We start from the raw sequence: 14,749 nt of genomic DNA on the forward strand, positions 1-14,749 counted from the left end.
GTGGGCGAGCTGTAGGGTTTAATTGTTTCCATTTGTCATCTGAGACTGGCTCTGCTGTCCTTCTGTTCATGAATTACATCCGAACTTGCCAGTCTAACCCAGCTGTGTGCCCACAGCCAGGAAAAGAAGCTGACTCGGGCTTCTTGGGGAGGTGGCTCAGGCTGCATTCACAGCCAAGGGCAGGCCTGGCCTGGTGCTCAAGGTCCACAGTCGCTAAAGGCCTGCAGGTTTCTGACTCGGGAAGCAGAGCTGGTTCTGCTCTGATGTTCTGGGTGGCTGAGTGCAATAGAAAGAAACCTCACTGGGTGCAGTGACAGCACTCTGGGCCTCCCCAGCCCATATGCAAGCAGCTAGATGTGGCTCACCTGGTAGAGCACACAAGTTATCAGGTGCAAGGACCCAGGTGTTGCAAGTTCTCTCCTTCTCTGACTCTCTTGACTTCTCACCCTCTATCAGATGAAAGAAAGAAAGAAAGAGAGAGAGAAAGAAAAGAAGAAATAAAGAAAAGAAACAGGAATGGAGTTGTGCAGACACCAAGCAGCAAAGATAATACTGATGACCAGAAAAAACCAGAAGCAGCTCTCCTAGGGGAAGCACCCCAGCTACCAGCCCTATGGAAGAGCACACATCCTTTCTCCTCTTAGAGGGCCGGCTCCACCAGCATCTCTTCCAGGCACATACCTAGACTAGCAGTAAGACATCCAAAGACATCATCTGCACCAGGAACCCTCTGCCAATGCCCATTTTTGTGTGACAAAGAGCCCTGGGCATGGGTCACTCCTGAGTTGGCACAGTGCTTGCCTGGCCTTGGCATGTGAAAATGGCCTGAGCTATTTGTAGGAGCTGATGTCAAGTGCAGGGTCTAATATGGATGTCAGTGAGTCACGAGGCTGCTCTAGCTGCTTGGCCCTGGGAGAAATGAAGGATGGGCTTGGAGAGACTGAGTCAGCTGCAGGGAAGGCACTAAAAATAGCCCAGTGGCATCTCTGCTGGACCCCTGCTGAGCATCTACTGTGAGCTGGGTCCTGCTGGCTGCAGGCAAATGAGGCTCTACCTTGACCTAGGAAAAATGACATTTGATGCAAAATGCAGGGCCACTGCCTGTGGTCCTATACTCAGGGAAAATGACAGGTCCCATTTGCAGGGAGGCAGGTCAACCAGCTTTGGAGCACCCAGGGAAGACTGGCAAGGAAAGGAGTCAGGAGTGTCATGGGGCACAGGAAGAAAGATCTACTGGGAAATAGGCTACAGGATATTGGTATCCTCAGTTGGCTGCAGGAAGCCACCTCACTCACTATTCCTGCAAACTCTCACTGTGAAGCAGTCAAATGAAGCCTTAAAAGTCCTCACCATCTAGGGGAAGGGGAAGAAATGGTGCAGTCAAGCCTGACTCACTATAGTGTGTACTGGGGTGGGTGGGTGGGGTTGTGAGAGTCTTTTGGGAGCCACCCCAATGTGTAGGGTCAAGTCAGGCCTCCTGGGAGAGGCATCCCAGTGTTCTGCTACCTTGGCTATTGGCAGGATGACCTTTGTGCTTCACTTTTGGGAAGTGGAGGAAGCCAAAAGTATCTGGGAAAATGGAAGACTGTGAACCCATTCTGTTTATCCATCCATCCATCCATCTCATTCATCCGCTCACCCATCCATTCCTTCCTCCAACAATCTACCCACCTATCTACTCAATAATCTAACTATCCATTCATTCCTCTGTGTACACATCCATCCATCCATCCATCTATCCATCTCTTTTATCCACTCTTCCAGATGAAGGTAAATACCCTTCATTCAGCAACCTACTCATAAATTCAGTAATTTACTTATTCATTTATCTGTTCAGTCATTCATTAATTCACCTAGACACTTCACTCATCCAATCATAATCCATTCCTTCCACTAATGGTACATTCATTCATTCATTCAATAATCTACTTATCCATTTACTTGCCTGTTTATTCATCCATTCATCCACTCATTCACCCATCTATCCATCATCCTACTTACTCATCCACTCATTTATTCATCCAACAATCCAGCCACCCATTCAATAGTCTAGATATCCATTAATTCATCTGTGTAATCATACATCCATCTATTCATCCACTCATCTACCCATCCCTTCATCCAAAAATCTATCCATCCATGCATTCAATAACCTGCATATTAGTTCGTCTATAAATTCACCCAGACACCTTATTCATCTACTCCTTATCCATCTCTTCATCCAACATTTCACTCATATATTAATTCAGTGATCTAATACTTAATCATTTATTCACCCACCTTTTCACCTATTCATCAATTCATCTCACTTATTCACTCATCCATCCACCCCTTCATCTAACAGTCTTCTCATCCATTCATTCAATCATCTACTTATCTATTCTCTCACCTATCTACTCATCCATTCACTCATTCATCCTTTCATCCCATTAATCCGCCCATCCATCCATCTCTTCATCCAACAGCCCACCTATCTCTTCTTTCAATATCCAACCACCCATCATACATCCACATCTATGCAGATGTTCTGAGTCCTGACTGGCACTAGTTCTTGATGAAGCTCTCCAGAATCTTTAGCTGCTCTTGGCTGCTACTCTTAGGTAGAGAGGTGAGAAAGACAGGACAAGCCAGTATGGGTGCTACTGGTGCCCACAGACCAGACAAGGCATGATGGGCATCTGGTGCCCTTGCTGATGGACATTGGGCTGAGAATTAACTGCTCTGTGTCCGTTTCCTCATCTTCACACATGGCCACAACACTGGCTGTCCTCTGGGGAGACATGAGTCTTCAGTGACTCAGAGGAGGAAGGGCAATACAGCATCCTCGTTCTGTGTACTGGTGGTGAGTCTCCAGACACTCAGAATGGAGAATGGACTATCTGAGCCTTTCTTGGTCCAAGCAGACACAGGTGAGGCTCTCCAATAGGGACCCCAGACATTGTTTCCTGTTTGTACTGGAGATTGTGCCCACTGATGGGGGACTTGGGCAGCATCTGGGTCCCTGTGAGGTCCTGTGACACTGTTTTTGGAGGAAGGCAGAGTCTTAGATGAAGGGAAAGCCCTGGGGATTATTTTGGGGCCCTCAGTGAGGTCTGCCTGGCTTCCCTCTTGGTCTTTGTCCAGCAAAGAGATCAGCCAGTCTCCCAAAGGCACCCAGCACCCCCACCTGATCTTCAGGGCAGTGGTGGGAATTCCTCCTGTACCTGCAGGGCCCTGGGGGAGATTCACAGGCTCTGTAGTCAGTGGTTTCTTGGGCCAGGGAAAGGTTGTGAATGTCACACCTCGGGGCCTTGGGGCAACCCACAGAGGCTCCACTTCCTGTGGGTACATGGGCCCACTGTGCACAGGCAAGCATGTACTCAGCACTGGGTTTGTTTGTTGCGGCTTTTTGCTTTTTCCAATCCCTTTTCTGTGATCCAAAAACAAAGCAAAAGTGTCACACTTCAGAATGTCATAGCTGAGTCTGTGGTGACATGCAAGCTTCAGGCTCAGACCCAACTTAAAATCAGATTTAGGTTTGAAACATGCTGGGCTGTTGATGCTTTAACTCCCTCCACCCCAGGGCTGGCTGAGGGGACAGGCCTTGTTGGTTAAGGAACTTTACAAATCAGACCTGGAATTGGGTACTGTGGGTGTTGTCTTCCCCTGCACAGGTGGAGGGTGCCCCACTGTGATGTCCAGGGGACAAAGTCTTTATACCTGGATTCTCTGAGATCAGGCACCTCCGCCAGGATTTTGTTTGTTTGTTTGTTGTCATCTTCCAGGCGTCACTGCTTCAGGCTGACTTTTTCAGATAGAGACAGAGAAAGAGAGAGCAAAAGAGACCACAACACAGCTTCCTACTATGCAGTGGGAGACCGGGCTCAAACCTGTGCCACCCACTATCCACGTGAGCTGTTTGAACCCCACCCCCACCCCCCTCAAGACTGTCCCTGTCAACTAGTGTCCTCAGGGGTCAGTGGAAGGGCTTCTATAGGCCAAGACTGTTAACCTAAGTGACGGCTCAGGCCTAGACACTGACCTTTGTTTTGGGGCCAGCAATATACACATTCACTAAGTCCCACTGAGGTAAGTCAGGCCCCACAGCTGTGCCAGGGTCCCTCACCTCATACCGGCAATGCAGACACAGGGCAGATGCTGGGCTCCTAGGGTTTTTCTGGGGCTAGAATGGCAGGAGCTCAGGGCTAGGTGAACCAGGCATGAGGAACCTTCTAGAACCTGTGGGAACTGGGGGGTGGGGTGGGAAATTCATGTTTCAGCCCAGTAGCACACATGACCTACTCCACTATCCCAACATACTGGGTGACCTGCCAGAGACCATCTGCAGGATAGAGAACCCAGCAGAGCCTGGTCATGAAAAGTGTCACCTTAGAGCTGGTGGCACTTGTCCCCTGGGACATCCTTCATGTGCTTGGCTGGGAGAAGTGACAGGAATGATGACAAAGTAATCTTCCCCAAAGAGTTCAAGGGATGTGAGCATAGGCACATCCTCAGGAATTCTGGTCATACTCTGAACCCAGAGTCCCCTGAAAGGGGTTAGGCACATCCCCTTACAGCTGCTCCCTCTACCACAGCCTGCAGTGGGGGGATTGGTAGGGGTGAAGTGTGGGGGGTGGGCCAGGGCTCCTTTTGGATGTCTTCAGTAAGTCACCAAGAAAAAGCCAGCTGTCACTACAGGGTACCCCATGTGCACAGAGTCACAGGCCCCTGCACAGCTGGAAATCAAGAAAGATTCTATCAGTTCAATGGGAGGAACTGAGGCAGGGCCGGGACAGCTCCTATGGGGTCAGATCCATGATGCTGTGCTTTCAAGGCTGAAGGACCATCAGATGTTCAGCTTCTTTTAGGAGTGGCCTTGACCTCTGTGAATTAACTTTGAAGCTCTGTTGTCACTTAAGGGCTCCCTGCCCCTATTCCCCCATCATCAAGCACACTAGGGGCTGCTTATCAGTGTGTTTCTCTCACTTCTTTCCCATGGGCATCAGGACCTTGGTTCCTAGTTGCTGACTTAATAACTGGTTTTTGATGAGTCTGGCAGGCAGTCTTATCTCAAGGAAGGCTGGTATTCCTGGGAGGGAGGCAAGCCCCCAACACTCAGGCCAGGTACAGGATTTGGGGGTGCCCCTGCAAGGAGATGACACTGGTGTCACACCAAGAGCAGAGTATTTGTGCGTCCTCCTGTCCCCATTTGCTCTTGGTGAGATCAACTGGTTGTAGCTACTGGCTCTCTGCAGAGAGAGTCCACGTGGCTGGGAGACTAGATCCCTCTGGAAGAGGAGTAAACTCATAAGTGATGGGAAAGGACGAGGGGACAGGCATGTCCTAGGGCAGGTTCTTCTACTCACAGCAGCCTGGGATTTTTTAATTTTTATTTTATTTATTTATTCCCCTTTGTTGTCCTTATTGGTTTTTTATTGTTGTAGTTATTATTGTTGTCATTGTTGTTGGATAGGACAGAGAGAAATGGAGAGAGGAGGAGAAGACAGAGAGGGGGAGAGAAAGACAGACACCTGCAGACCTGCTTCACCGCTTGTGAAGCGACTCCCCTGCAGGTGGGGAGCCGGGGCTTGAACCAGGATCCTTACGCTGGTCCTTGTGCTTTGTGCCACCTGCGCTTAACCCGCTGCGCTACAGCCCAACTCCCGCAGCCTGGGATTTTTGTGGGAGATTTCTGTTAACCCCAGGAACATCCACGTCACCTGTGTGTCTATGTACTTGGAGGAGATGGTCAGAGTCCAGGGAGTCTAAACTGTATTTGGAGTGTCTGAAGAATTTCTGGTCCACAGCCTTAATCAAATCTCCTCAGGCCTTTGTAGCCCCCTGGCACCCCCCACACCACCCAAAAAACATGGTTTCTGGGATCAAGCTGGCCTGCCACTGATACTGAACTTGGGGCATCCTTCCATGAGCTGCAAGTCCCTGAGTGGCCACACTTTGCCCATGTCTCCTGGCCGGGTTTGGAAAAAGGTGTGGAAGGCTTTGGCATTCCTCTGTGGGCACTTGAGTCTGAGGTCCTGGTTCTTTCTTCTTTTTGTTTTAATATTGTTTTTTAAATATATTATTTATTTATTTTTAGTGAGGGAAAGGGGAAGAGGGGGAGGGAGAGGGAGAGAGAAAGGGAGAGAGAGACCAAAGAAATCACTGCTCAGCTCTGCTAGTGGTGGTGCTAGGGACTGAACCTCAGAGCCTTAAGCATGAAAGACTTGGATGACATGGCCCCAGCTCAGCAGAGAATTGCAGGGGGGTTTGGGCTCATTCACCTCCCTGATGATAGCTGCCTGGGGGTGTTCCTATCTGAGCCTGGGCTTCTGCTGATGGTACTTGTAGCCAAGGATTGTACCCACTTGTAGCCACTTGTCCAAGGATTGGTGGGGTTCCTCATATACTCCCTAACCGGCTCAAGTCCATTTGCCCAGGCACAAGGTGAGGGTCTTGGCCACTGTGGGCTGCTGGGGATGTTGTGGGAAGTGGTCCCTGGGTCGCCAACCCCATAGGGGGCAGGTTCCTTCCCCAACCACTAACGCTTCTCACAGCCCCACCCCCTGCCACCCACCCCAACTGCAGGAAACCCACAGAAGGCCCCCCATAAAGGCCTGTGGTTAGTGGGCTCAGCTCCCCTGCCTTCCTTCCCCAGGTACTGCTGGGTAACAGCTGAGAACCCAGGGGTAGGAGCACCCACCAACCAAGCCCCATAGACCCTGCCCCACCCAGTGCAGGCATGTTGTCAGCACTAGAGCAGAGGGGGACAGTCATGTGTGTGCCTCTCTATCCCCCAACCCCCAGCATGGCCCAGGGCCTGGAATTCAGTGTTGATAGTACCACAGCCCCCCACCCCTGAACGTGGAATCTAACCAACCAATCATCCAACCAACCAACCAACCAACCAACTGGAAGCTTCACCCTATACAGCTTGCAGCCATGTGTGTGCATGTGTGTGTTGGGGGATCCTTGAGTGTGTGGGGGGCAGCTCTAACCCCATGACTCAGGCTGCCCTCCCACAGTCTGCCTGAGGAGTCACACATATCTGCACCCCTCTTCATCACCATCCTCACCTGGTGCCTCTGGTTCCCCCCCCCCCTTTCCCCCAGACTGAGGTCTGTGGCAAGGTGTCCTGGGCTTCCAGCTCTAGATGCAGACTTGGGGCACAGGTTGGGAGTATGGGGGGAAATAAGCCAAGTCCCTGGGGCAGAGTCTGGGACCCTGAATGCATTGGTCACATAGACTCACTCCCCAGGAAGACTCTACCTTCTGAGCAAGGGGAACGTTGAGCCTAGCAAGTTGGGTGGGGATCTTCTGCTGTCCCCCTCTTTGTCTCAGGTACTCAAAACATTGGTCCTGGGGTGGGGGTTAAGGCAGACAAGGGATTTTCAGTCAGCTGCTATAAAGTCCTGAGACAGCTGGAAAGTTCTGTATCCTTTGTCTCTGGGCTTATTTCCTGTTGGGGCACCCCCACCCCCAAACTCTGGGACCTGTGCCTCCTCCCAACTGGACAGTTAAGGGGTGGGGGGTGAGCTGGCGACCACTGGAAGTCAGGAAAGAGTTCTTCTCCAGGTGGACACCACAGCTGACTTTCCCTTGATGATGGGGGACTGAAACCCTTCTTCCAGCAGTGTGGAGGAGGCCTAGCCTGGAGCCTTTGAATAAGCCCCAGCCCTGGGCTCCCCAAGAAAGTGCCCATTGTCCCCCAGTATAACTCTTCAACCCCTGTCCCAAGCTCCCCACCAGCTGCCCAATTCCTACACCACCCCTACCAGAAATGCCGAGTTAGGAAGTAAAACCATGGAAAAACTCTCCGCTCCCTGACAATCCTTTTCTCCTGCACATCATTTGATATTTCCTGCATGTCTAATTTGTGGGCTCACTGCTAGGTAGCTTCTCTGGCATTTAATGGCCAGTCACTGGCCTAGCCTGTATGTGAGAGGTGGGGGTGCCACACCAGGCATCTATCAGTTGGCCTAATGGATTCCATGCAAGCAGGAGAGGCAGGGTCAGCCCTCTCAGTCCTGTGTTCCTAGAAGCAAGATAAGCATCTGCCTCTGGTGGCAGGCAGGAATGAGGGCTCCTCCTCCATTCCCTAGTTTTAAGGCTTTATGAGCTACTGCGGAGCCATGAGACCTAGTCACATGGGTGTGCACTTGTGCACATGCACATTCACACATCCTCAGGTGCACACACATACAACATATCTCTTCTGGAAGCTTCCAAATGTTCTGGCCTACAGGGACTTCTCCTGCATCCCTGGGCCCTCAAGTCATAACAAATTCCTAGAACAGCTTCCTTCACCTGTGGACAGCCCGCTATCCCTGTCCTGATTCAGAGTCCTTCAGCTGTGTGCCCACTTATATATTACCAGTCACCTGCACACACCTGCCCACCTGATCATCTAGCTGTATGTACCCACTAGCTCATACCTGTTCATTCAGGCACCTCTACCCACTGGGGGTATGCTACCCACCTGGGCACACCTGTCTACTGGGCTATCTACATGTCCCTTCTATCTCCAGAGCCTCGGGTCCTCTGTTCTCCCCTCTCAGATCAAACGGGGCTTCCTGTGAAGCTATCCTGAGGTCCTGCTGTCCCCTGCTATTCTGCTCTGTGTCCACACCCAGATGGTTGCTGTACAGAGCAGATGCTCTATCCTGGGGGCAGGGGGGCTGGGGAGCCCCACTCTATGTGCACACCTGAGCACGTGCACTGGCCTGAGGAGTTACTCAATGGCAGGGCCAGGTGTGGCATGGCCTTTGTGGGGCTGAGAAAGCTGGGCCATGGGCTGCAAATCGAAACTTTCCACTAAGTGAGCTCAATGTCTGGGGGAGTCACGAGGTGCTGTGCCCTCTAGTGTGAAGTGTGCACTCTCACATGTTCACCTCCACAAAGCAGCGGGCCTGCCAGCTATCCTGTCCCCTCAGCAGATGCTTCATCTGAGCTGCTGTGACCTCTGCTTCTATCACATGTGTTAGCCTCCCTGGGGAGCACATGCTGGGGTCACATTCCATTGCCTGGCCAGGGCAGAGATGGATTGGTGAGAACACAGAAACCATGTCCCTCCTCACAAATCCTGGGAAGCTCCTGAGATGAGGAGGCCAGGCTGGCTGAGGCCCTGACACCTGAGGGTGGGATGGATGTCCACAGGCAAAATTGGCCTTGCTGGGCAGACACGGAGGAATAGGCTCTCATGTACATGGGGGTCCTCACCCTCCCCTTGTTTCCTCTCCCCAGCAGATCTCTGAGGACCTGAGCAGTGAGAAGTTCTGTGTGGATGCTAGCCCAGCCGGGGCAGGCAGCTGGCTCAAGTACATCCGGGTGGCCTGTTCCTGTGATGATCAGAACCTCAGCATGTGTCAGATCAACGAACAGGTAGGTTACTGGGGCCCCATGGAGGCTCCTGCCCTCAGCCAGTAGTGGATGGAAGTGGGGTACTAGGAAGGGCTCTGCAGCTCTGATGGGCTCTTTCACAGTCCCAGTCTGCAGTGGGAGTGGCCCTCTGACCACTGGCCTGGGCTGGGTTTCTGGGAGCTGCAGCACATGGGGACACCCAGAGGTTAACCCCTACCTGAGGCTGAAGGATGGTTGTTTGCAATGATGAAGGAATAGCAGCTAAGCAGGAGGGACCCCAAACCATAGGGGTCCACAATGCTTAAAAAACTACCCCCCAGCCAGAGTTGGAGAGTGAAAAATCATACCTAATGGAACTTTGTGGAAGAGTGGGCTGGCTGAACTGAAAGTAGGGTACATCCTGACTGCCCAGAGCAAGCCCACCACCACTACCACCAATCATGGTGGAACTCAGCAGTTTGTGGAAGTGACAGAATTATTTACTGGAGCCACTGAGGCTTTTCCTATCCCCTTCCATGATGAGGGACACTTCAACTTCTGCCCTGACCTCCCCCACAGCCAGGTCCCCTGCTCATGAGAGTGGGCATCTCCAATTCTGGTTGTCCAAGGAAGGCAGCTGCCCCTCCAGCTGACCAGGAGAGGAGCTACTCTAGACTCAGGGGGCCAGTGTCCTCAGTGCTGGGAGCTTCTGAGGCTCTGTTTGAATGACTGTGCTCAGGGCTCCTGGAAACACCAGGCTAGGAAGAGACCCCTCCCTTGGGCCGAGCCTTCCCTCCCGGTTTCCAGGGCCCTGGAATGGGGATGGGGTTGGGGGCTGGAGCTTGCTGAGCCCCAGAGCAATTTGATTTAGCCTATACTATCTTGGGATTACATATAACATTTGCTTTGCAAGGATTCCACTGCTTTTTTTTTTTTAAGTAAATAAATCTGCACAAGGACCACTTAACAAAGGGCACATTCTTGCCACGCCTGTGCGATTCATTAACAGTGGTTGGAGGCTTTGACTTTAGAGAAACAATTTTGCATTAAGAAATGCAGAGAGTGCCACTGGGAGGTGCTGGGATCTCCCAGCCACCTGCCTTCTCTCTTGCTGACTCTCTGTAGCCCTGCCATGCTGCCAGGCCTGGCCCCAGAGTCCTCAGCTAGATCTGCCTCAGGGGGCTTCTGCTGCTTCCAGTTAGAACTCAATCTTGAAAACCCCCATTTTATTCTGATTGAAATCATAAAGAAATCTGCAGATTCCAAGGCCCAGAAATAACCCTGGTGGCAAATAAATAAAAAAATGAAAATAAAATAAATAAAACAAACACAAAAAGAAGAAATCTGGACATGTTCACAGCCAAGAACTACATAGAAGCAAAAGAGCAAGCATACAAATCAGGTCAGAACTCAAACCAAAAGCCTCTGATCCCAGGTGTGAATTTTTGAGTCAGAGATAATCTAGGTTCTGGCAAATCTTTCTGGAAAGCTTTCTTTGTGGAGAACATGGGTCCTGAATTGGGGACCCGGAAGCCCCAAATCAGGAAGAGTATGAATGAGCATGGAGCAAATGAATGAGCAAAAACCTAGCCTGTGTTTTTGTGAGGTGTGGAAGGCCATTATGGAAACCTAGGTTTTTTTTTAAGTTTATTTACTTATTTATAAAAAGGGAACATTGTCAAAACCATAGGATAAGAGGGGTACAACTCCACACAGTTCCTACCACCAGAACTCCGTATCCCCTCCCCTCGCTGATAGCTTTCTTATTCTTTAACTCTCTGGGAGTATGGACTCAAGGTCATTGTGGGGTGCAGAAGGTAGAAGGTCTGGCTTCTATAATTGTTTCCCCGCTGAACATGGACATTGACAGGTCGATCCATACTCCCAGCCTGTCTTTCTCTTTCCCTGGTAAGGTGGGGCTCTGGGGAAGTGGAGCTCCAGGCTTTTTATTTAAGAAACATACTTTTATTTGGGTGTTGGAACCTGACCAAAGCAGTAAGGTAGTATCTTGATGGGGATAAGCTTTTGAAAAGTAGACCAGATATATAATCTTCTCAAAGAGAACTCTTATCTCTAGACACCTTTGCTTATGATTGTTTCAAGGAAGCATTTATTTGTTTTATTGTGCCACCAAAGAATTAAGTAAAGCAGATTGCTTTGCACAAAAAAGCTGTCTTTCCATCTTCAAGACCAAAGGACAAAAACACTTTCTCTAGGAGTAACTCTTCCTCATCCTTCTGAACCTTACTTTCAACCCCCAGAGCCCCATGTTCTGAAGCTCTGTCCCAAAGTCAGAGACCTTCCCATCTCTATGACTTAACCCCCATGAGACATTGAAATCCCTTGGATTTCATCCCTGGGTTGTGTGTCCTACCCCCAGGACCAGGATCAGTGCTCCTTATCTTAGCCCACAAGCTCAGAGGCCCCCAACAAGTACATTAATTAATTAATGATTGCCACCATGATTAGTGCTGGAGCTTGTTACTGGAATTATGAATCCATCACTCCTGGCAGCTATTTTTTCCTCTTTTTCCTTCCCTTTCTATATTTTATTTGATAGGAAACAGAGAAATTTAGAGAGGAAGGAGAGATATTGAGGGCAAGATAATGAAGCTTCCCCCCTACAGGTGGGGAACAGGGGCTCAAACCCAGATCCTTGTGCATGATAACGTGTGAGCTCTACAGCAAGTACATTTAAATAGCTGCAGCAGTGGAGTGAAATTGCCTACGCCAGAATGACTCTTCTACCTAGGGTACTGCAAACCCCTGGCCCTCTGAGGGAGAAACCCCTAATTCCTGGCTACCACCACAGACCAGTCTGGACATTTGCAGCTGAGATGTCTGCCATTATGCCCTTAAGATGTGCACGCCCATGTTCAGCGGGGAAGCAATTACAGAAGCCAGACCCTCTACCTTCTGCAACCCTCAACGACCCTGGGTCCATGCTCCCAGAGGGCTAGAGAATGGGAAGGCTATCATGGGAGAGGGTGGGTTATGGGGATTGGGTGGTGGGAATTGTGTGGAGTTGTACCCCTCCTACCTTATGCCTTTGTTCACTAATCCTTTCTTAAATAAAAAATTAAAAAAAAAAAAAAAAGATGTGCACCTGCAAATTTAGTGGCCAGATAGCCATGGTCCAGGGTGCCAGGAGCCAGCATGAGGCATGGGGTGAGGGGAAGCATAGGAGGACTTTCAGGCTTGGTTTCTCAGTCTAAAGCTTCAGCTGTGAAGGTCAGCTATCAAGGAAAATGAGCAATTTAAGGAACACATCTCCCTTTGGAAAATATAAAACTAGTAATATTTAAATTCTGATATAAACATGAAAACCTACTAGATACCTAAAAACTCTTTGTAAATATTTATTGGCTGAGTAATGTGACTCTTAGAAACATAATTTTGAAAAAGGTTTTGTAGAGATTGAACTATGTTTTAGTGATTAATTAATTTTATTAATTTAATTTTTGCCATCTCCCCTGACAATTCCATCACTCTTGGCCTGCTCTTTTATTCTTCCTTCCTTCTCTTTTTTCTTTTCTTTTCTTTATTAATTTATTTATTCACTTTTGATGTCCTTGTTTTATTGTTGTAGTTATTGTTGTTGTCATTGTTGAATAGGACAGAGAGAAATAGAGAGAGGCTGGGAAAACAGAGAGGGGGAGAGAAAGATAGACACCTGCAGACCTGCTTCACTGCTTGAGAAGCAACTCCCCTGCAGGTGGGGAGCAGGGGGCTTGAACTGGGATCCTTATGCCTGTCCTTGTGCTTTGCTCCAAGTGCACTTAACCTGCTGCACTACCTCCTGACTCCTCCTCCCTTCCTTCTTTCCACCAACTAGAGCAAGGCTTGGGGAGCTTTTTTTTTTTTTCTACCAACAGTCATTTGGAAATTTATACAACATTCTCAGATCATTCAAAATTATCAACTTAAATTAACAATTAATGTTGCTATAAAAAAACACTCCAAATTTATTGAATTTTGAGTCCTGCCTGTGGTTGCCTTGCCAGGGCCAGAACTAATGATTTCTTGGGCCGTACACAGCTTGCTGGCCAGACATTTCCCACCCCAAACTAGGGGGTGAAAGACAGAGAGGGAGACAGACAGACACAGACACAGAGAGGAGAGACAGCATAGCACCACCCCATCTTTCCCTATGCATGGTTCTACTCTGTGGTATGGAGGACTCAAACCGAGGTCCTCCAGCATGGCAGAATATATGCTCTACCTGTGGTCTGTCTTCCAGATTCCAAACAAAGTTTTAAAATCTCCCTCAAACTGGCTTGTTCCCTCCTGGATGGAAGGCCACTGAGCCTCAGCAGGAAGTGTTTCCATCAGGACCCTGAACTATGGAGACTAAAGATGCTATGAAACAGGGTGCTTGATCTTTGGTGAGCTGGAATAAAAGCATCCCTGAAATACTGCTAATAAAATAGGGATTTTTTTTAAGGCAGCATTATTGTTGAGAAGGAAACAGTACACGCTACTAATGGGGTTGCTCAGATTTCTGTAATCCCATAGTGTCTACTGGGATTTCCTGACTCCTGTGGAGCCTCCCCAACACACACACACACACACACACACACACACACACACACAAATAGGGGGTATAGAGACTCACACACATACACACACACATATACAGATACACAATCCACATGCACACACACACACACTGTAGGAAATAGCATCCCTCCCACATACACACAGCCAGGGAGGGGGCAGAGCATCACAGGCCCCCCTGTCTTGGTCTTCATGGGGACATCACTGCTGTGCCAACAGAACAAATGCTATCTTGAACCTCAAGATAAGAAGAGATTGAAAGGAGAGGGTTTCTGAATGCTAAAGAAAAAGCTCCACAAGCCAGGCTCCTGGAAATGAGCCAGAAGAGAGAGGCAGCTCTGCACTTAGTAATTCAGGACTAAGGCTCCCAGGCCCACATTCAGGTCCCTAAGACCCTGGCTGTGAGCCCCCATCCTACACCATCACCAGGGACTGTACTCCCCCAGGGGGAGCCCTCAGGTACCCCCTAAAGCAACACCAGTTTTAAGATAGCCAAGCTGCTTAGGAGCAAAATGGTCAAGAAGAGAGTTAAGGGACATTTTCTGGGATTCCTGAGATTTCTTGGCTGACCTTTCAGGGTTCAGCCCATAGAAGGCAAAGGAGAACCTGTAGGGGTATCCGTTCACTCTTTGAGTGGCATAACCAGCTCTACTTCTCTCCCCTTCCCATTCTTCCACTCCTAGTAGTCTCCCCTTCAGAAAATTCAAGAGCTTCACCTCAGAGGAAAGATGGCTTCTTCTCTCAGTTATAAGCAAATGAATAGGTGTGGAATGTTTCTGGAGACATACACAAGGTCTGTCTGCACTGCAGGATTGAATATAATGGTTAAAAAAAAAAAAGGGAACCAGGTGGTGGCTCAACTGATTGAGAGCACACA

The 14,749-nt window shown here is 49.4% G+C and overlaps 1 protein-coding gene across 5 annotated transcripts in view; it reads left to right on the plus strand.

Annotated features, from left to right (window-relative positions):
• PRDM16 (PR/SET domain 16) overlaps positions 1-14,749 on the plus strand; it is a 276,384-nt gene that overhangs the window by 219,282 nt on the left and 42,353 nt on the right. For 3 of the 5 annotated variants that reach the window (XM_060199937.1, XM_060199938.1, XM_060199940.1), the window contains exon 4: positions 9,220-9,357. In XM_060199937.1, coding sequence (XP_060055920.1) covers positions 9,220-9,357 — 138 coding nt within the window. The remainder of the gene's footprint in view (positions 1-9,219; positions 9,358-14,749) is intronic. The other 2 variants (XM_016191028.2, XM_060199939.1) reach the window with 1 other exon arrangement.

This window comes from Erinaceus europaeus, chromosome 10 (assembly GCF_950295315.1).
Source record: "Erinaceus europaeus chromosome 10, mEriEur2.1, whole genome shotgun sequence".
Classification (NCBI taxonomy): domain Eukaryota; kingdom Metazoa; phylum Chordata; class Mammalia; order Eulipotyphla; family Erinaceidae; genus Erinaceus; species Erinaceus europaeus.